Source organism: Gobio gobio (genome assembly GCF_949357685.1).
Source record: "Gobio gobio genome assembly, chromosome: 6".
NCBI lineage: Eukaryota > Metazoa > Chordata > Actinopteri > Cypriniformes > Gobionidae > Gobio > Gobio gobio.
In genome coordinates, this window is record NC_137102.1 from 48,165,223 (window position 1) to 48,188,734 (window position 23,512).

Here is a 23,512-nt window from a genome sequence, read left to right on the forward strand (position 1 = left end):
AATAACAAATAATATTCTTCTTCTTCAAGTTTTATGTTCCATCAAATAAAATAGTTTTTAACAGCAAAAAAAGATCCACAATTATCTGAATAACTGCACACAAAATCAAAGAATGGTTCTCATTAAGAACATGAGATGCTGCACTGAATAGTCTCTCACTGTCTGTCACCGTTCTCCGGGGAAAATGGCATTTGGGGGGTAAAATATGTGTTTTTTTGGCAGGGTAGCCTGCTAAAATTCGCGTTCTTGGGTCTAAATATCACATAATTGGGGTCGCTTCAACCCGCGGACACAGGGCTCTACGCTAACATTTTTCTTGAGGAGCACTTGTGCTCCCAATTAAAAAAAATTAGGAGCACAGTCAAAAATTTAGGAGCACTTTCTGATCAATAACACGCATTCCAATTATAACTTTCCCATTAAAGGATGATCTTTGTCCCTTTAAATTAATGTCCAGGGGCATTTTTACCATTATAAGAGCAATGTTTTCTAATCTTATTAAAGGTGAACTATGTAGGATTTTTGCAGTAAAACATCCAGAAACCACTAGGCCAGTGTTATATATTTTGTTAAGTTGAGTACTTAGAATATCCCAAATGTTTTCAACTATTTGTAAATCGTGAGAAAATTGCTATTTTAACCAAGGAGCCGGGATGTGTGAGCTATGCGTGTGAGGGAGTCGCCTGTCGATTGCGTCATATCTGCGTCACCCTCGGTCTCCGGTTTTATTCAGTGAAACACTTTACTCTCACTGCAGTGTGAACAAGTGTTATAGCAGCCGCCGAGCGAACGTCATAACTTCCTTTTCAACACACTCAGATATATCTAATACGATAAACAGAGCTGCGTTACCTCACACTCAGCACTGGAGAAGAGGAAGTGCCGCCGGCAACCGTGTCATAATAAAAGTCCCGCCAGCGACTATGCCATAATAACAGTCCCGCTCTTCAATCGCTCCTGCTGCCTTGCTCAGCTCCACAACACTCGCTCCTGCTCTGCTTCAGACTACAGTAATGTTAATAATCGCATCCATGAACATGATTTCTGCCCGAGTCCTATCCTGACTGTTTCCCACCGGCTGTGAGGTGAAGACCACATGTCCCGAGATTCTGCGCTCAAACGTGGCGTCATCAAACTACGCCTTTGTTTTGAACAGGCGACCTCTAGTGGACGGAAAAGTTACATAGTGTAGCTTTAAATGTATGCATCATCTTTTGTCAATTTCTTCAATTAAAGCTACACTGTGTGATATTTTCCCCCATCTAGTGGTGAAAAGGTATATGACCATCCAGTGAATTTTAGTTTCTGTTCCTCTCAATTCCGATTTCGTTTCAACTCCTACGGTGGCCGATTTAGTCCAAGATTAACATGGCTTCCAGTTCGACCTCGTCCACATTCGACACGGTGCCTGTGGGATATTCTGTGCGCAGTGGGATGGTTGGAACTCAACTGGCCTAATTATTCGGTTAGAAAGAACTGCAGCTAATCCAGAGTGAACTTTGATGATAGTAATGTTTATTCAGTCATCCAATTGCAAGGCATAAACAGGTATGCTTGGATATGTACATAAATGTGGTTTCTGTGAGAGAACAAGGATGGTAAATATACATACACAGTTAAGAACTGTATAACTATACTTATAAGTTACATTTGTATAATGTAACCGTAAACCAGAGCTTATTGTACCATATATAGGCGCTAAATGCAGCTGCATTAAAAGGAGCGGAGCTGCCGCTGCTGCTGCTAACAAGCGGTGTCCGGTTACAAAAGTGTGTGCGCCGCTTTAACGTTAGCACTGCAGTGCGCTCTGTATAACAATTGTTAATATGCTGATCAGACCTGATACATATTTCCATCAACATACATTACAATCAAATATTTTCTAAAAACGAATAAACATTGTTGATAACAAAATAACTGAATGATTATTCAAATAGGTGAGCATTACGCTATTGTATGTTGACACAAAAATACTTCTGAGGTGACATCAACTGAATTACGCGATGACACACTCTGAAACACATCTACAATGACAATAACTATTATTACTTACGGAGTTATTAACGCACAGAAATACCACACAAGGAAAAACAGACTTTTGAGGAATAAGCAAGCCAGGAAAACTGTTACTGGACGCTGCTGAGATGAAAACTCTCTGCACATGCACCAGACAAGTCTGAACAAGTTGACGCGCACATGCGCGAGGCAGAGAATTTTGTACAGTGCCATCGAGTATTAAAACCGTTTAAAACGCGAAAGGCGAAGCTTTAATTTACGGGTATGTCCCTCTTTGGCTAATGTACTTTCAAGATGGAGGGGCAACATGGCGACCACCGTTAGATCCCATTACCTTATGTATTTTCAATGGCATATTATAAACTTACGAGAATACTTTATTACTTGAAAGAAGTAAATATACATTAATCAGCACATATATTTTTGAAAGAACTAAGTGTTTTTAGCTAAGAATAGACTAAAAAAGTTACACAGTGTAGCTTTAAAACAGAAAAGTTGTTTTTAAAATGTTAATTTAAACAATAAATTCAGTTAGAGCAATAAGACACAACCAGACTGTTACCAATCTAATAAAATCAGCATCAAAAGATTAATCTTTGCACTGTAGAAGTGGCACAGCAGCTCTATCTGAAGTGGTGTTTAGACACATTTACATAGATTTAATGCAGCTCAAGGGTAAATAATGTTGTATGAATGTTTTAAATATAAGTTTTTGAATTGAGAAATAGGCTATGTACAAGTTAAACTTAAACTTCATTAAAAGATTTATATTTTAAATAAGTCCATGCAAAGTATAAATATGAAAATAAAACCACCAGTAGAGGGCGTCAAGTCTATGTCCGAGTCATTCATTCAATCGTTCAAACGCAGATTCATTCGATCAATCCGCTTGGAGATTGTCACAGGGTGTTTTGGTGATGGTTCATGTTCATTGTTCATTGTTCTTGGTTCTGTTTTCAGTTTATTATGTTCATGGTTATGTTTGAGTTTGTCATGTTCACAGTCTTGTCATGCACTTCCTGGTCTTGTCATGTGACTCCCATGCCCTCATGTGATCTTGTGTCTTGTCCTGTCATTGGTTCATTGTTTCATCACTGTTCACAGGTGTCACTTGTCTTGTCATTAGTCTGTGTGTGTATTTAAGCCCTCATGTTTGCAATGTGTCTTGGTCAAGTATTGAATGTTGTAACCCGCTGTCGGTGAGTTTAGTTATTGTCAAGTCAAGCCAAGCCAAGTCAAGTCTTTGTTTTATGTTTGGATGTAGTCAAGTCAAGTCTTTGTTTTATGTTGAGATTTATGTTTAATTGTAAATAAACTGCACTTGGGTCCTTCAACTTGCCTCCAGTGGATATACGTTACAGAATACTTGACCTTCACCATTATGGACCCAGCAGTTGCCCGCCTTTGTCAAGGCCAGCGTCCCATAGAGGACTATATCAAGGACTTTTTATGTTTCTTGGATTTTTTGCCCCAGGATGAGACTATAAGGAAAGGGCGCTTTTGTTATGGTTTGGACTCTGACTTTTCAGCCCTCATGCCCCCAAAGGAACACCCTTGCACGTTTTGGCAATGCATTGATTTTATTTTGTTTCTAAGTGGCTCAGATTGGACGGTAGGAGAGGCAAAGGACTATTATAGCCACGTCCACGCTCGAGGCCACGTCCACGCTCCAGCCCACGTCCATACTCCAGCCCACGTCCATGCTCCAGCCCACGTCCATGCTCCAGCCCACGTCCAGGCTCCAGCCCAATTCCAGGCTCCAGCCCAATTCCAGGCTCCAGCCCAAGTCCAGGCTCCAGCCCAAGTCCCCGTCCAGGCTCCAGCCCAAGGCCCCGTCCAGGCTCCAGCCCAAGGCCCCGTCCAGGCTCCAGCCCAAGGCCCCGTCCAGGCTCCAGCCCAAGGCCCCGTCCAGGCTCCAGCCCAAGGCCCCGTCCAGGCTCCAGCCAAGGCCCCGTCCAGGCTCCAGCCCAAGGCCCCGTCCAGGCTCCAGCCCACGGCCCCGTCCAGGCTCCAGCCCACGGCCCCGTCCAGGCTCCAGCCCACGGCCCCGTCCAGGCTCCAGCCCACGGCCCCGTCCAGGCTCCAGCCCACGGCCCCGTCCAGGCTCCAGCCCAAGGCCCCGTCCAGGCTCCAGCCCAAGGCCCCGTCCAGGCTCCAGCCCACGGCCCCGCTGTCCCGCCCAAGAAAATTTTGGGGGGGGGCAAGGGGTACATGGAGGCCATGAAGGCCCCGCCTCTGTGGCCTGATGAACTCCCGTTACCGCCATGGCCTGATGAACTCCCGTTACCGCCATGGCCTGATGAACTCCCGTTGCCGCCATGGCCCGGTGAACTGCCGTTGCCGCCATGGCCACCCACGCCCGAGGGTCCAGGTCCTCCCACGCCCGAGGGTCCAGGTCCTCCCACGCCCGAGGGTCCAGGTCCTCCCACGCCCGAGGGTCCAGGTCCTCCCACGCCCGAGGGTCCAGGTCCTCCCACGCCCGAGGGTCCAGGTCCTCCCACGCCCGAGGGTCCAGGTCCTCCCACGCCCGAGGGTCCAGGTCCTCCCACGCCCGAGGGTCCAGGTCCTCCCACGCCCGAGGGTCCAGGTCCTCCCACGCCCGAGGGTCCAGGTCCTCCCACGCCCGAGGGTCCAGGTCCTCCCACGCCCGAGGGTCCAGGTCCTCCCACGCCCGAGGGTCCAGGTCCTCCCACGCCCGAGGGTCCAGGTCCTCCCACGCCCGAGGGTCCAGGTCCTCCCACGCCCGAGGGTCCAGGTCCTCCCACGCCCGAGGGTCCAGGTCCTCCCACGCCCGAGGGTCCAGGTCCTCCCACGCCCGAGGGTCCAGGTCCTCCCACGCCCGAGGGTCCAGGTCCTCCCACGCCCGAGGGTCCAGGTCCTCCCACGCCACAGGGTCCAGGTCCTCCCACGCCACAGGGTCCAGGTCCGCCCACGCCACAGGGTCCAGGTCCGCCCACGCCACAGGGTCCAGGTCCGCCCACGCCACAGGGTCCAGGTCCGCCCACGCCTCAGGGTCCAGGTCCGCCCACGCCACAGGGTCCAGGTCCGCCCACGCCTCAGGGTCCAGGTCCGCCCACGCCACAGGGTCCAGGTCCGCCCACGCCACAGGGTCCAGGTCCGCCCATGCTCCCAGGCCCGTCCAGGTCATGTCTGGGTCCGGTGCCCCTGCACGGGCCTGGCCCACCATCCCTCCCCCAAGACCGCCCCCCAAGACTTTTTGTTAAGACTTTCTGTTAGGCCATGGGTGTTTTGGTATTGTTTGGGCGTCAGGGGCCGCCCATAGAGGGGGGGATCTGTCACAGGGTGTTTTGGTGATGGTTCATGTTCATTGTTCATTGTTCTTGGTTCTGTTTTCAGTTTATTATGTTCATGGTTATGTTTGAGTTTGTCATGTTCACAGTCTTGTCATGCACTTCCTGGTCTTGTCATGTGACTCCCATGCCCTCATGTGATCTTGTGTCTTGTCCTGTCATTGGTTCATTGTTTCATCACTGTTCACAGGTGTCACTTGTCTTGTCATTAGTCTGTGTGTGTATTTAAGCCCTCATGTTTGCCATGTGTCTTGGTCAAGTATTGAATGTTGTAACCCGCTGTCGGTGAGTTTAGTTATTGTCGAGTCAAGCCAAGTCAAGTCTTTGTTTTATGTTTGGATGTAGTCAAGTCTTTGTTTTATGTTGAGATTTATGTTTAATTGTAAATAAACTGCACTTGGGTCCTTCAACTTGCCTCCAGTGGATATACGTTACAGAGATGCGCAACAGTTCTGGTATAGTTTTGATTTTCACGAAATAAACAGTATTGTGGCTAAAACGTTGTTACTTAATATCAACTTGTCTAACTTTAGGCGCTCTGGCGCTTAGTAAACAGAACGCTAGTTACGTATGTAACTGTGGTTCTGTGAATTCCGGATGACCGCCAGAGGCGGTGCTAAGCACTAGTGGATAATCGCTGCGCCAGCTCGATAGGTCGAGAAAATTATAACAACAAAGTCACGTCATGACGCAGACCGAGACGCGAGGATATAATCCCCAGCAGCTCGGTGCCCAGCCTCGGAATGCTTTCTCGCGCATTCCGAATGACAAGGAACTCTGGCGGTCATCCGGAATTCACAGAACCACAGTTACATACGTAACTAGCGTTCTGTTTCATTCCTCCTGACCGCCAGAGGCGGTGCTAAGCACTAGTGGATGACACATATCAACACAGTCATGAGGAATGCCACCCACCTGCAACATCAGAGTTGCTCAAGAAGGACTGCAGAGCTCACATCATGGGAAGCAGCAACATTAACCTTGTAGAACCTTGCGAAGGTACATGGAGAAGACCAGGTAGCAGCCTCGCATACATCTGCCAAGGAAACTCCCCGAAAAGCAGCCCAAGACGATGAGACTGCCCTAGTGGAGTGACAAGTAACACCTGCTGGTAAGGGCTGATGAGATTTGCTATACGCCGACTTTATCGTTTCAACAATCCAGCGTGATAGTCTCTGTTTGGACAAAGGCGCACCCTTGCGTACTTCACCAGTAGAGGGCGTCAAGTCTATGTCCGAGTCATTCATTCAATCGTTCAAACGCAGATTCATTCGATCAATCCGCTTGGAGATTGTCACAGGGTGTTTTGGTGATGGTTCATGTTCATTGTTCATTGTTCTTGGTTCTGTTTTCAGTTTATTATGTTCATGGTTATGTTTGAGTTTGTCATGTTCACAGTCTTGTCATGCACTTCCTGGTCTTGTCATGTGACTCCCATGCCCTCATGTGATCTTGTGTCTTGTCCTGTCATTGGTTCATTGTTTCATCACTGTTCACAGGTGTCACTTGTCTTGTCATTAGTCTGTGTGTGTATTTAAGCCCTCATGTTTGCAATGTGTCTTGGTCAAGTATTGAATGTTGTAACCCGCTGTCGGTGAGTTTAGTTATTGTCAAGTCAAGCCAAGCCAAGTCAAGTCTTTGTTTTATGTTTGGATGTAGTCAAGTCAAGTCTTTGTTTTATGTTGAGATTTATGTTTAATTGTAAATAAACTGCACTTGGGTCCTTCAACTTGCCTCCAGTGGATATACGTTACAGAATACTTGACCTTCACCATTATGGACCCAGCAGTTGCCCGCCTTTGTCAAGGCCAGCGTCCCATAGAGGACTATATCAAGGACTTTTTATGTTTCTTGGATTTTTTGCCCCAGGATGAGACTATAAGGAAAGGGCGCTTTTGTTATGGTTTGGACTCTGACTTTTCAGCCCTCATGCCCCCAAAGGAACACCCTTGCACGTTTTGGCAATGCATTGATTTTATTTTGTTTCTAAGTGGCTCAGATTGGACGGTAGGAGAGGCAAAGGACTATTATAGCCACGTCCACGCTCGAGGCCACGTCCACGCTCCAGCCCACGTCCATACTCCAGCCCACGTCCATGCTCCAGCCCACGTCCATGCTCCAGCCCACGTCCAGGCTCCAGCCCAATTCCAGGCTCCAGCCCAAGTCCAGGCTCCAGCCCAAGTCCCCGTCCAGGCTCCAGCCCAAGGCCCCGTCCAGGCTCCAGCCCAAGGCCCCGTCCAGGCTCCAGCCCAAGGCCCCGTCCAGGCTCCAGCCCAAGGCCCCGTCCAGGCTCCAGCCAAGGCCCCGTCCAGGCTCCAGCCCAAGGCCCCGTCCAGGCTCCAGCCCACGGCCCCGTCCAGGCTCCAGCCCACGGCCCCGTCCAGGCTCCAGCCCACGGCCCCGTCCAGGCTCCAGCCCACGGCCCCGTCCAGGCTCCAGCCCACGGCCCCGTCCAGGCTCCAGCCCACGGCCCCGTCCAGGCTCCAGCCCAAGGCCCCGTCCAGGCTCCAGCCCAAGGCCCCGTCCAGGCTCCAGCCCACGGCCCCGCTGTCCCGCCCAAGAAAATTTTGGGGGGGGGCAAGGGGTACATGGAGGCCATGAAGGCCCCGCCTCTGTGGCCTGATGAACTCCCGTTACCGCCATGGCCTGATGAACTCCCGTTACCGCCATGGCCTGATGAACTCCCGTTGCCGCCATGGCCCGGTGAACTGCCGTTGCCGCCATGGCCACCCACGCCCGAGGGTCCAGGTCCTCCCACGCCCGAGGGTCCAGGTCCTCCCACGCCCGAGGGTCCAGGTCCTCCCACGCCCGAGGGTCCAGGTCCTCCCACGCCCGAGGGTCCAGGTCCTCCCACGCCCGAGGGTCCAGGTCCTCCCACGCCCGAGGGTCCAGGTCCTCCCACGCCCGAGGGTCCAGGTCCTCCCACGCCCGAGGGTCCAGGTCCTCCCACGCCCGAGGGTCCAGGTCCTCCCACGCCCGAGGGTCCAGGTCCTCCCACGCCCGAGGGTCCAGGTCCTCCCACGCCCGAGGGTCCAGGTCCTCCCACGCCCGAGGGTCCAGGTCCTCCCACGCCCGAGGGTCCAGGTCCTCCCACGCCCGAGGGTCCAGGTCCTCCCACGCCCGAGGGTCCAGGTCCTCCCACGCCCGAGGGTCCAGGTCCTCCCACGCCCGAGGGTCCAGGTCCTCCCACGCCCGAGGGTCCAGGTCCTCCCACGCCCGAGGGTCCAGGTCCTCCCACGCCCGAGGGTCCAGGTCCTCCCACGCCACAGGGTCCAGGTCCGCCCACGCCACAGGGTCCAGGTCCGCCCACGCCACAGGGTCCAGGTCCGCCCACGCCACAGGGTCCAGGTCCGCCCACGCCTCAGGGTCCAGGTCCGCCCACGCCACAGGGTCCAGGTCCGCCCACGCCTCAGGGTCCAGGTCCGCCCACGCCACAGGGTCCAGGTCCGCCCACGCCACAGGGTCCAGGTCCGCCCACGCCACAGGGTCCAGGTCCGCCCATGCTCCCAGGCCCGTCCAGGTCATGTCTGGGTCCGGTGCCCCTGCACGGGCCTGGCCCACCATCCCTCCCCCAAGACCGCCCCCCAAGACTTTTTGTTAAGACTTTCTGTTAGGCCATGGGTGTTTTGGTATTGTTTGGGCGTCAGGGGCCGCCCATAGAGGGGGGGATCTGTCACAGGGTGTTTTGGTGATGGTTCATGTTCATTGTTCATTGTTCTTGGTTCTGTTTTCAGTTTATTATGTTCATGGTTATGTTTGAGTTTGTCATGTTCACAGTCTTGTCATGCACTTCCTGGTCTTGTCATGTGACTCCCATGCCCTCATGTGATCTTGTGTCTTGTCCTGTCATTGGTTCATTGTTTCATCACTGTTCACAGGTGTCACTTGTCTTGTCATTAGTCTGTGTGTGTATTTAAGCCCTCATGTTTGCCATGTGTCTTGGTCAAGTATTGAATGTTGTAACCCGCTGTCGGTGAGTTTAGTTATTGTCGAGTCAAGCCAAGTCAAGTCTTTGTTTTATGTTTGGATGTAGTCAAGTCTTTGTTTTATGTTGAGATTTATGTTTAATTGTAAATAAACTGCACTTGGGTCCTTCAACTTGCCTCCAGTGGATATACGTTACAGAGATGCGCAACAGTTCTGGTATAGTTTTGATTTTCACGAAATAAACAGTATTGTGGCTAAAACGTTGTTACTTAATATCAACTTGTCTAACTTTAGGCGCTCTGGCGCTTAGTAAACAGAACGCTAGTTACGTATGTAACTGTGGTTCTGTGAATTCCGGATGACCGCCAGAGGCGGTGCTAAGCACTAGTGGATAATCGCTGCGCCAGCTCGATAGGTCGAGAAAATTATAACAACAAAGTCACGTCATGACGCAGACCGAGACGCGAGGATATAATCCCCAGCAGCTCGGTGCCCAGCCTCGGAATGCTTTCTCGCGCATTCCGAATGACAAGGAACTCTGGCGGTCATCCGGAATTCACAGAACCACAGTTACATACGTAACTAGCGTTCTGTTTCATTCCTCCTGACCGCCAGAGGCGGTGCTAAGCACTAGTGGATGACACATATCAACACAGTCATGAGGAATGCCACCCACCTGCAACATCAGAGTTGCTCAAGAAGGACTGCAGAGCTCACATCATGGGAAGCAGCAACATTAACCTTGTAGAACCTTGCGAAGGTACATGGAGAAGACCAGGTAGCAGCCTCGCATACATCTGCCAAGGAAACTCCCCGAAAAGCAGCCCAAGACGATGAGACTGCCCTAGTGGAGTGACAAGTAACACCTGCTGGTAAGGGCTGATGAGATTTGCTATACGCCGACTTTATCGTTTCAACAATCCAGCGTGATAGTCTCTGTTTGGACAAAGGCGCACCCTTGCGTACTTCACCAGTAGAGGGCGTCAAGTCTATGTCCGAGTCATTCATTCAATCGTTCAAACGCAGATTCATTCGATCAATCCGCTTGGAGATTGTCACAGGGTGTTTTGGTGATGGTTCATGTTCATTGTTCATTGTTCTTGGTTCTGTTTTCAGTTTATTATGTTCATGGTTATGTTTGAGTTTGTCATGTTCACAGTCTTGTCATGCACTTCCTGGTCTTGTCATGTGACTCCCATGCCCTCATGTGATCTTGTGTCTTGTCCTGTCATTGGTTCATTGTTTCATCACTGTTCACAGGTGTCACTTGTCTTGTCATTAGTCTGTGTGTGTATTTAAGCCCTCATGTTTGCAATGTGTCTTGGTCAAGTATTGAATGTTGTAACCCGCTGTCGGTGAGTTTAGTTATTGTCAAGTCAAGCCAAGCCAAGTCAAGTCTTTGTTTTATGTTTGGATGTAGTCAAGTCAAGTCTTTGTTTTATGTTGAGATTTATGTTTAATTGTAAATAAACTGCACTTGGGTCCTTCAACTTGCCTCCAGTGGATATACGTTACAGAATACTTGACCTTCACCATTATGGACCCAGCAGTTGCCCGCCTTTGTCAAGGCCAGCGTCCCATAGAGGACTATATCAAGGACTTTTTATGTTTCTTGGATTTTTTGCCCCAGGATGAGACTATAAGGAAAGGGCGCTTTTGTTATGGTTTGGACTCTGACTTTTCAGCCCTCATGCCCCCAAAGGAACACCCTTGCACGTTTTGGCAATGCATTGATTTTATTTTGTTTCTAAGTGGCTCAGATTGGACGGTAGGAGAGGCAAAGGACTATTATAGCCACGTCCACGCTCGAGGCCACGTCCACGCTCCAGCCCACGTCCATACTCCAGCCCACGTCCATGCTCCAGCCCACGTCCATGCTCCAGCCCACGTCCAGGCTCCAGCCCAATTCCAGGCTCCAGCCCAAGTCCAGGCTCCAGCCCAAGTCCCCGTCCAGGCTCCAGCCCAAGGCCCCGTCCAGGCTCCAGCCCAAGGCCCCGTCCAGGCTCCAGCCCAAGGCCCCGTCCAGGCTCCAGCCCAAGGCCCCGTCCAGGCTCCAGCCAAGGCCCCGTCCAGGCTCCAGCCCAAGGCCCCGTCCAGGCTCCAGCCCACGGCCCCGTCCAGGCTCCAGCCCACGGCCCCGTCCAGGCTCCAGCCCACGGCCCCGTCCAGGCTCCAGCCCACGGCCCCGTCCAGGCTCCAGCCCACGGCCCCGTCCAGGCTCCAGCCCACGGCCCCGTCCAGGCTCCAGCCCAAGGCCCCGTCCAGGCTCCAGCCCAAGGCCCCGTCCAGGCTCCAGCCCACGGCCCCGCTGTCCCGCCCAAGAAAATTTTGGGGGGGGGCAAGGGGTACATGGAGGCCATGAAGGCCCCGCCTCTGTGGCCTGATGAACTCCCGTTACCGCCATGGCCTGATGAACTCCCGTTACCGCCATGGCCTGATGAACTCCCGTTGCCGCCATGGCCCGGTGAACTGCCGTTGCCGCCATGGCCACCCACGCCCGAGGGTCCAGGTCCTCCCACGCCCGAGGGTCCAGGTCCTCCCACGCCCGAGGGTCCAGGTCCTCCCACGCCCGAGGGTCCAGGTCCTCCCACGCCCGAGGGTCCAGGTCCTCCCACGCCCGAGGGTCCAGGTCCTCCCACGCCCGAGGGTCCAGGTCCTCCCACGCCCGAGGGTCCAGGTCCTCCCACGCCCGAGGGTCCAGGTCCTCCCACGCCCGAGGGTCCAGGTCCTCCCACGCCCGAGGGTCCAGGTCCTCCCACGCCCGAGGGTCCAGGTCCTCCCACGCCCGAGGGTCCAGGTCCTCCCACGCCCGAGGGTCCAGGTCCTCCCACGCCCGAGGGTCCAGGTCCTCCCACGCCCGAGGGTCCAGGTCCTCCCACGCCCGAGGGTCCAGGTCCTCCCACGCCCGAGGGTCCAGGTCCTCCCACGCCCGAGGGTCCAGGTCCTCCCACGCCCGAGGGTCCAGGTCCTCCCACGCCCGAGGGTCCAGGTCCTCCCACGCCCGAGGGTCCAGGTCCTCCCACGCCCGAGGGTCCAGGTCCTCCCACGCCCGAGGGTCCAGGTCCTCCCACGCCCGAGGGTCCAGGTCCTCCCACGCCCGAGGGTCCAGGTCCTCCCACGCCCGAGGGTCCAGGTCCTCCCACGCCCGAGGGTCCAGGTCCTCCCACGCCCGAGGGTCCAGGTCCTCCCACGCCCGAGGGTCCAGGTCCTCCCACGCCCGAGGGTCCAGGTCCTCCCACGCCCGAGGGTCCAGGTCCTCCCACGCCCGAGGGTCCAGGTCCTCCCACGCCCGAGGGTCCAGGTCCTCCCACGCCCGAGGGTCCAGGTCCTCCCACGCCCGAGGGTCCAGGTCCTCCCACGCCCGAGGGTCCAGGTCCTCCCACGCCCGAGGGTCCAGGTCCTCCCACGCCCGAGGGTCCAGGTCCTCCCACGCCCGAGGGTCCAGGTCCTCCCACGCCCGAGGGTCCAGGTCCTCCCACGCCCGAGGGTCCAGGTCCTCCCACGCCCGAGGGTCCAGGTCCTCCCACGCCCGAGGGTCCAGGTCCTCCCACGCCCGAGGGTCCAGGTCCTCCCACGCCCGAGGGTCCAGGTCCTCCCACGCCCGAGGGTCCAGGTCCTCCCACGCCCGAGGGTCCAGGTCCTCCCACGCCCGAGGGTCCAGGTCCTCCCACGCCCGAGGGTCCAGGTCCGCCCACGCCACAGGGTCCAGGTCCGCCCACGCCACAGGGTCCAGGTCCGCCCACGCCACAGGGTCCAGGTCCGCCCACGCCTCAGGGTCCAGGTCCGCCCACGCCTCAGGGTCCAGGTCCGCCCACGCCTCAGGGTCCAGGTCCGCCCACGCCACAGGGTCCAGGTCCGCCCATGCTCCCAGGCCCGTCCAGGTCATGTCTGGGTCCGGTGCCCCTGCACGGGCCTGGCCCACCATCCCTCCCCCAAGACCGCCCCCCAAGACTTTTTGTTAAGACTTTCTGTTAGGCCATGGGTGTTTTGGTATTGTTTGGGCGTCAGGGGCCGCCCATAGAGGGGGGGATCTGTCACAGGGTGTTTTGGTGATGGTTCATGTTCATTGTTCATTGTTCTTGGTTCTGTTTTCAGTTTATTATGTTCATGGTTATGTTTGAGTTTGTCATGTTCACAGTCTTGTCATGCACTTCCTGGTCTTGTCATGTGACTCCCATGCCCTCATGTGATCTTGTGTCTTGTCCTGTCATTGGTTCATTGTTTCATCACTGTTCACAGGTGTCACTTGTCTTGTCATTAGTCTGTGTGTGTATTTAAGCCCTCATGTTTGCCATGTGTCTTGGTCAAGTATTGAATGTTGTAACCCGCTGTCGGTGAGTTTAGTTATTGTCGAGTCAAGCCAAGTCAAGTCTTTGTTTTATGTTTGGATGTAGTCAAGTCTTTGTTTTATGTTGAGATTTATGTTTAATTGTAAATAAACTGCACTTGGGTCCTTCAACTTGCCTCCAGTGGATATACGTTACAGAGATGCGCAACAGTTCTGGTATAGTTTTGATTTTCACGAAATAAACAGTATTGTGGCTAAAACGTTGTTACTTAATATCAACTTGTCTAACTTTAGGCGCTCTGGCGCTTAGTAAACAGAACGCTAGTTACGTATGTAACTGTGGTTCTGTGAATTCCGGATGACCGCCAGAGGCGGTGCTAAGCACTAGTGGATAATCGCTGCGCCAGCTCGATAGGTCGAGAAAATTATAACAACAAAGTCACGTCATGACGCAGACCGAGACGCGAGGATATAATCCCCAGCAGCTCGGTGCCCAGCCTCGGAATGCTTTCTCGCGCATTCCGAATGACAAGGAACTCTGGCGGTCATCCGGAATTCACAGAACCACAGTTACATACGTAACTAGCGTTCTGTTTCATTCCTCCTGACCGCCAGAGGCGGTGCTAAGCACTAGTGGATGACACATATCAACACAGTCATGAGGAATGCCACCCACCTGCAACATCAGAGTTGCTCAAGAAGGACTGCAGAGCTCACATCATGGGAAGCAGCAACATTAACCTTGTAGAACCTTGCGAAGGTACATGGAGAAGACCAGGTAGCAGCCTCGCATACATCTGCCAAGGAAACTCCCCGAAAAGCAGCCCAAGACGATGAGACTGCCCTAGTGGAGTGACAAGTAACACCTGCTGGTAAGGGCTGATGAGATTTGCTATACGCCGACTTTATCGTTTCAACAATCCAGCGTGATAGTCTCTGTTTGGACAAAGGCGCACCCTTGCGTACTTCACCGTAACAAACAAACAACTGATCCGTCTGTCTGAAAGAAGCGGTAGAATTAACATAGCACTTTAAAGCTCGTACAGGACACAGAAGATGAGACCTTCCCCCATCTGTCCCTGAGTGAGTGGAAGGCGGTTGAAAAGCAGCCAGATGAATAGATTGATTCACAAATTGTGGTAACAAAACTTTAGGGAGAAAAGCTGGATTGGGTCGAAGAATGGCCCCGGAATCCTCTGGCAACCAGCGTAAGCACAGTTCACTCACTGATAGAGCATGAAGCTCACCAACACGTTTAGTGGAAGCGACGGCCAACAAAAATGACATTTTTAATGACAACCACTTAATATCCGCAACAGCCAGTGGTTCAAATGGTGGTGAACAAAGGGACTCTAGAACAAGCGGTAAGTCCCAGACCGGAAAGGGAGTAGAACGAACAGGTTTTAAACGCCTCGCTCCCTTCAAAAAACTGCAAACAAGGTTATGAGACCCCAATGAAGCACCATCAACTGGGTCGTGATAAACAGATATGGCAGCAACATAAACTTTTAAAGTGGAGGCCGCCTTGTTGTCATCTAACAGATGCTGCAAGAAACTCAAAATTTTTGGCACAGTACAGTGAACTGGGTCAATTCCTTGATCCCCACACCAAGAAGAAAAGATCCTCCAACGAGCAGCATAAATCTGTCGTGTTGAAGGAGCCCTAGCGTTGCTGATGGTGTTCACTACTGCTGGTTCACAAGCCATTAACTGTGAACTAGGCCTAACGGCCAGACCCAGAGCTGAAGGCGAAACGGGTCTGGGTGCCAAACACGGCCGTGCATCTGAGAAAGGAGGTCCCTTCTGACGGGAAGCTGCCACGGCTCGCCCTGTAGTAGACTCAGAAGGAGGGGAAACCATGGCCTGGCTGGCCATCGAGGTGCCACCAACAGCACCCTGTGCTTGCATAGGTATATTCGGTGCAGTGTTTCCCACAGAAGTGGAAAAGGGGGAAACGCATACAAAAGGCAGCTCGGCCACTCGTGGGCTAATGCATCCTGACCCAATGGGCTGGACTTCTCGGCTCTCGCGAACCACCAGCGGCAATGAGTGGTCAGTTCTGATGCAAACAGGTCGACCTCCGCCTTGCCAAACCGCTGCCAAATCAACTGCACCACGTCCGGGTGAAGTCTCCATTCCCCCGGGAGCAGTAGATCCCTGGACAGAGCATCCGCCACTTGATTGTCTGATCCTGGGAGATGAACTGCCCTTAACGAAGCTAGCCGGCCCTGAGACCATGTAAGGATCTTGCGAGTTAGCTGTAGAGACGCAAGTGACCTGGTGCCGCCCTGATGGTTCAAGTGAAAAACCGTTGACGTGTTGTCGGAACGGACAAGCACGTGACGACCCACCAGATTTGGTAAGAAGTGTAGTAGAGCTAAGTACACTGCCTTCAGTTCCAAGATGTTGATATGTTCTAAGGCTTCCCTTGGTGACCAGTGACCACTGATTCCCCTCTGACTCCAAGTTGCCCCCCATCCTGTTAGAGAAGCATCGGTTGTGATCACTTCTCGACGGGAGGGCACCACCCCTAGAGGCACTCCGGCTCTCAGAAACGTCACTCGTTTCCAGGGTCTCAGTGCACGGGTACAAGCAGGAGAAACGGAAATCATGCGATGACGGTGTCTTGCTGAGTCCAACCCCAAGCTGTTGCTCCACCTCTGAAGGGGCCTGAGGTGAAGCAAGCCCAAGGGAATCACGGATGTGGCGGCAGCTAACATCCCCATTAGTTGCAGAAGGACACCATAAGAAACTTTTGTTCCCAGACGGAAACGAGTCAGTAGCTGACAAATCTTGTCCGTCCGAGCTTGGGACAATGTGGCAGACATTGTGATGGAGTTGAGTGTTATACCTATGAAGGTTAGAGTTTGCTCTGGGACCAGATGACTCTTTGTGTCGTTCACAGTTAGACCCAGCCTCTGAATATGCTCCAGCACAACCTTGGTGTTGCGAATAGCATGTTGTTTTGTTGGGGCACAAAGCAGCCAATCGACTAAATAGGGCAGAATCCTCATGCCCTTGGACCAAAGGGGAGACAGGGCTGCACTCATGCATCTTGTGAAAACGCGAGGAGCAAGAGATAGACCGAATGGTAGGACTCTGAATTGATAGGCTTGATCCTGAAAACTGAATCTTAGGAACTTCCTGTGGTGGGGAGCAATGGGAACATGGAAGTAAGCATCCCTCAAATCCACGCTCACAAACCAGTCTCCTTTCGTCACAGATCGAAGAACATCGACCGTGCGTAACATTCGGAAAGGAAGAGACTTTAAAAACACATTTAGGCGTCTCAGATCCAGAACTGGCCGAAAACTGCCGTCCTTTTTCAGAACAAGGAAGTACATGGAGTAAAACCCGTCCCTCTGACTGAGGGGAGGAACTTTTTCTATGGCTCCTTTCAGCAACAGTGAATGAATTTCTAAGGAAAGGGCCTTTGAACTGTTTGTATCTTTGACAACTGTCCGAAGGATTCCTGAAAACTTGGGAGGCCGGCGTCGGAACTGCAGAGTGTATCCCCTGTTCAAGGTTGCCAGAACCCAGGGGTCGGACACTGAATTTTCCCAGTAATCTAGGTGTTGCACTGTAAAACGACCGACTGCCGGCCCCATAGCTTCAGGGTTTTTGGCCTCTGGTTTTAGGACCTGTGGGGGGGCGCTGACGTGGCCCCCCCTGACGGTGACGGTGAAAAGGGCGGGGTCCCTGAGCCTGTTCAGTCTCTCTATGACGCTGTGGTGCTTGAAACTGATGAACATTGTGTTGACGCACTCGTTGCTCTGAGCCGTGGTAGCGTGGGTGAGCCGGAGCCAATGGCATCCTAAACGGTGGTGCCCGTGGTACTTGAGTTAGTTGTTGTGTTGCTTCTGACAACTTCATTCTCTTCTCCAATACCTCAGAAACATTGGGGCCGAAAAGGTGTCCCGGTACAATTGGCAGTTCTCTCAGCGTCTTTTTACAATCTTCAGATAACCTTGCCTGGGCAAGCCATACCTGGCGCCTGGCTGTTAGAAGGGTCGATGAAAGTGTACCAAGTTCCCGCGTCACATGACCCATAGTCAGCAGAGCCGTCTGTAAGAACCGAGGAATGGAAGCATCCACGCTCGCGGACTCCAACGTATTATTACAGGCAAGAAGCAGCTGGCAGATAGTATTCTCAGCCCTCGTTATATATGCTACAGACTCATATGCCTTCTTTAGGAAAGAGTCAGTACGTCCACACTGCGCGCTTGGGCAGCGTACATTGCCTCTTAAAGCCTCATCCGGTGATACCACCAGTGCTGCTACTGGCTGTTCAATTTCAGGAGCCCGTCCTACACCAATGGAGTCAGCTTCGGCCATTGAAGCCAGTGTGCGGGCTGTCTTTGATCTTCTTCTAGGTACGTTAGGACTTGTAAGTGCACTGGAGAATTCTGTCACAAAGTCCTTGCATGGTGGCATTGCAAACACATTACTACCAGCAGCTTGTCTGAAAAACACATTGGCTTGAACGGGCTGCACAGGTGATTCGTCAAGACCCAAACGAGCCACAGCCATCTGCAGAATAGATAAAATATCATCTGGAGAAGATGGGCCTGCGCCCGATGAATGTACAGACCCACCACTCGAACCACCTGTAGCTGACAGGTTGGAAAAAACATCATGTGGGAGGGTGGGTTGCGTGGCAGGTTCCGCCAACTCTGCATCGAGAAAATGTGAATTAGACGCGCTCATGGAGAGAGCGTCCAAATCCATATCCATATCGTTTGAGGGTTGGAAATCACTCTCATCCACTGGTGTTGGGGGTTGAAGAGACTGAAGAAGACGTTTCATCTCCATCATTTCTGAAGAGAGAGTAGCCACAGTCTTCGATAACATATGTTCTGAAGTTTCCGTCTGTCGTGAAGATTTTTTCTTACTCGGTGGAGCGCCAGCAGCTGCCGAAGCACGGCGCTTTTGAGCGCGTCGCGGCTGTTGCGCAAGACTAACAGGTGAGTTAGTGTCTAATTCAGCCAAGCGAAGCTGTCTTTCTGACAGTGGTAGCATACTACAATGCAAACACGGATCAGTTAGAGCCTCCTTCAAATGTTGAATCCCTAAGCAAGATGGGCATACATCATGTCCGTCGTCGGGAAGCATCGAATTCGGACACAATCTGCAGCTTGAAACGGGGATGAGAGGGCTATGATCCATGACTCCGTCAATAACGCGTCCTCGGTAGCACCGTAGGCACTCAGAACTGTAATAACACCCACTCCGGAGGTCAGACGTCCCTCAAATCTTCGGATAGAACCGGAAGATTATAACGTCCAAGATAGTAAAATAATAATATATAGGTTTGCGGTGAAAACGCTACCCAAGCGCGGTCGAAACCAGCCACCGGTAGTACCGTGAAGCACAGGGTATCGCCGACACAACAATAAAATATAATAGTATGCACTCACGTAGAAATGGAATCCGAGATATCCGTCCCGAAGATAGCGTTGAGCGTGCTGTCACAGTTTAGGAGGGCGAATCCTCGCAACTCAGGTAAACTGTACAGGACAGCGCGAAATAATGACCTATCATAAGCGAGAAAGCGAAAGAGGCTGGGCACCGAGCTGCTGGGGATTATATCCTCGCGTCTCGGTCTGCGTCATGACGTGACTTTGTTGTTATAATTTTCTCGACCTATCGAGCTGGCGCAGCGATTATCCACTAGTGCTTAGCACCGCCTCTGGCGGTCAGGAGGAATGAAACAGAACTGCGTGCGTCTCGCGGAAAAACATTGCAGCCGGAGCTACTTCTCTGTTTATGTCTATGGCGAGTCACGCAGGGACTGTGCTCCTCCGCAGCGCTGCGACCCGAACTGGAATTGAATAGCCAGAATATAAACACTTATTATATGTGTACCGTAGTGATTCAGGGTAAAATAAAAACACGGTTTGGAAAATGGATTCATGATGTACTCACTCATATGCATCTAGTCATTTTTAAACACAATAAATGTTATGGACTGCAGCAGATAAAGATTAGGCTAAAGCAAGAACCAGGAGCGTTTTTTAATTATTTTTTATTAATTAATTTTTGGGGGCATTTTTGCCCCAAGCCCCTGTTAATTTTCGACCTTGTTTATGATAATCCAAATGTGGTATTTCTAGTTAATATTGGCTGCAAAGAAACATCAGCGCGAGGCGTCAGGTAAGTGCATGGCCGCGTCACACCCGTTTCACCCATAGACCGTGGTTTCAATCTGTGAAGTGTCCGTCGCACACGTTTTTTGCACATGTTCTGCTGACAGAAGGCATGAAAAGCAGTTGATTGCAGCACGAAACGTAACAGTTGCTCAGTCAGTCATTGTTTGTAGTTTTTATTCCGATTGTACATATATTCATGAGAATCGTTCAGGTCACTCGCACCGGTGTGCCTAAATATTTTTTCGCAGTCGCACACAGTAATTTTCAGGCGCAAATGCGGCCAAAATGGTCGCTATGTAGAGCCCTGGGACATGGAAAAACATCCCGCGGGAAAACCGCGGACTTGGCAACACTGCTTGGGGCAGATAAATACTTGCGTGCAATCCGCGCAAGAAATGGAAAGCGGCCTTCGTTCGCACACCAGTAGTCAAGGGGATTGTCGCTTCTGGCAATGGGTAGTTCAGGTAGATACGTCTCTATTTGTTCTCATACCGTTGACATTCTTAATCTTTGATAGGCAGACACGTCGTGTGATAACAGCTTGACCGTGAGTGAAACCTAAGAGCTTGTGCACGGATGGGAGGGGCGGGTGACTTTCATTTTCGGTTTACGTTTTCGGCTGTTTTTTTAATTTTGGCCTGAGACCGATAATGCCATTTTCGGCGGACAAAATTTCAAGTAGGGCTCGCTGCAGCCTGCGGTGGATATCCAACTCCGCCCACATCCAAGTGTGACGTCAGAACTCCTGCCCTGCAGCTAATTTCATTGGTTACAGTTACGGGTAGGTTTAGAGATCAGTGTTTGGTGTAGGCAATCAGTACTTAATTCGTTACAGTGACAACGGGTAGGTTAAGGGATAAGAGTTTGGTGTAGGCAATCTTAATTCGTTACAGTGACGGTTAGGTTTAGGGAAAAGAGTTTGGTGTAGGCAATCAGTACTTAATTCGTTACAGTGACGGGTAGGTTTAGGGATCAGTGTTTGGTGTAGAGGCAGTCTCTACTGTGATTAGGCTTGTTTGAGATGCGCCTCGCCTCGCCTGAAGTTCAGCCGAGACTAGGCGGCTGCAGTGAGGGGAGGAGTGAAAAAAGTGCAGGCAAGCCGGACAGTTCTCTCTTCTCGTAGTGGATCAGACACCTGCGAGATCAAAGGCGGATATCGCGGGATTCACACTCGTGCGCTTTGTTGCTGATAAACTGGATGTAATTTAAGTTATGTTACTTTTATATGAAAATAAATATTATGAACAAGACACCCAAAGTTTTTGTTATTTATTTCCATTCGAAAGACGTGTTTATCAATCATTTTCACTTTAATTAGGCCTACATACATGCTTTTATATATATATATATATATATGTATATATATATATGTATGTATATATATATATATATGTATATATATATATATATATATATATATATATATATATATATATATATATATATATATATATATATATATATATATGTATATATATATATATATATATATATATATATATATATATATATGTATATATATATATATGTATATATATATGTATATATATATATATGTATATATATATGTATATATATATATATGTATATATATATGTATATATATATGTATATATATATATATGTATATATATATATATATATATATATATATGTATATATGCAAGCTCTGACCCAGGCGTACGCACAAAAACGGGTGAAATGAGAAATGGCGACACCGTCGGCAGATGGAAGAAACACGTGAAACTGCGAACGTTGTGTAAAAGAAATGACTATACTGCCTCTCATAAATAACCTGACTTCACAAAAAAAGTCTAACAATTAACAGCCTACACGAACACCCGTTTGATCGATCTGCAGTGTAAAACAAGCGAAAATTACAACAGAAATGCAAATTAACACATATTTGCAAAAAGAAAAGTGACATATGTTCTGCAATAATATTGCCATGTTATGCAATTCATCCTCATAAATAATATGGTAAACAGAACGAAATAATGCAGCCTACAAAACTGATATTCTCGTCAATGTGTCCGTCAGGCGGAGCAGATATAGATGCACATAGATAGACAGATAGATAATTAGGGAGATGTATTCATAAAAATGTATTCATCAGCTACGGAATCATATTCATGCATATGCCTTTAGTTTATTTTTATTTTTGATAAATTACGTATGTCTCAACCATTCAGAAAACTGCAAGAAATTACATTTGCACTGAACTATTTCCCATTTCCACGTAGATAATAGGGATAGGGATTAATAGGGATTCTCCAATAATTACCACCAGTCTCTCATCAAGAGGGGTCAGCTCCGGTGTCCCCTCTCCCCCACCCGTGGCAGACACACTCTGGCGATGGAGCGCTAGACGCTTTTTTGCCTCGACTTTGATGTCCGACCATTTCTTTTTTTATTTCGGCAATGGTCCGAGGTTGTGAGGCTACAGCATTTAGGTGTCTGCAACCTTTTGCCACTCAAGTGCCTTTTTGGAATTAGTAATGCCCACACTGTGCCCTCCAAACAAAATTGTTCTCCTCTTTTCCACCTCGCCAACGATAACTTCTACTTCACATTGAGTGAAGTTAAGTTTTTTTGATTTCCTCTCTGTATTTGCCATGATTTCGCATTCGATGAATATTAACTTGTGGGCGTTTCATGGACTATTTATGGGCAACTATGGGCGTGACATGAAGCCGCAAAAGCTGCGCTACATTTAGAATTGATTGTGATTTATTAAGGGAAAACTGCGTAGGATGTGCGTGCGCACGGTTTTATAAATCCGAATATTTCTGTGCGTACGCACATCCTATGTTTCATCCGTACGCCACTTCTGATGCAAATCCTACCCAAAGTTTTATAAATGAGGCCCCAGATCCGATCACGTGATCGGAAATCGGGCCCGATCACGTGGTTTCAGACTCGATCGGAATCGGACGTTACCTCCCGATCAGGACTCGGATATATATCTATATATATTCTCATTATTTTTTAACACATCTATAGTTATGCGGTGGCACAGAGTTAGACCCTTTTGACTCCACACAGAAACAGCAACGCGTGCGGCATGGCATCACTTTGTTGCAGAGACGCTATTGGTTAAATAAGGTGAATTAAATAAAAAATAAGGAACATCCTGAATCTGTTTTTTCGCTCTTCTTTATTCTTTTTTTATGTATTATAGAAGTATTGGATCGGGACTCGGTATCGGTAGATACTCAAAATCAAATGACTCGGTCTCGGACCCGAGGGCAAAAAACCTGATCGGGACATCCCTAGATGTATTGTTACACCCCTAGCGTACATACATATATAATTGATAAGATACCTGTCGAGGTGTGTGTATCTTCGGTCTCTTCACTGCCTCTGCTGAAAGGGTGGCGTCCAAATCCCAGCGAGCACAACTTTTGTCTTCTGCTGCCAGAATGAGAATTGTGTCTGGTCACAAACCGCACACCTGACACACACACACACACACACACACACACAGGTGGATTTCATTTCTTCATTCATCAATAAATATGTATCTGTTAGATTAGCATGTTTTGTGTCTCAGTCTTTATGTGAGATTGTGTTTATGTGCGTTTTTTTGTGTACCTGTGTGTCGTGCATCTGTGCTCTGAGGATGGTTTCTTGCATTGGTGTCTGTGGTGGCGAAGCTTGTGTACATGCAGACAATTCCACAGCTTTTGCTGGTCTGGATCGCTTTCATTCTGTACCGCTTGGAAGGACCTGTGCAGAACACACATCCAGACAAGAGAAAGTGTGGATGGAACAGTCAAACTGCTTGTTAATAATTGGATTTCAAAACCAAACATTGTTTT

The 23,512-nt window shown here is 50.4% G+C and overlaps 1 protein-coding gene across 4 annotated transcripts in view; it reads right to left on the bottom strand.

Moving 5' to 3' along the window:
• The window catches only part of vwa5b2 (von Willebrand factor A domain containing 5B2), a 56,584-nt gene that overhangs the window by 5,173 nt on the left and 27,899 nt on the right, over positions 1 to 23,512 (bottom strand). For all 4 annotated transcript variants that reach the window (XR_013816750.1, XM_079819845.1, XM_079819847.1 and 1 more), the window contains 2 exons: positions 23,286 to 23,420; positions 23,017 to 23,145 (listed from right to left, as the gene is read on the bottom strand). Coding sequence is in view for 3 of the 4 variants with exons in the window: in XM_079819845.1 (XP_079675971.1) it covers positions 23,017 to 23,145; positions 23,286 to 23,420 (264 nt within the window). In the remaining variant the exon portion in view is untranslated. The remainder of the gene's footprint in view (positions 1 to 23,016; positions 23,146 to 23,285; positions 23,421 to 23,512) is intronic.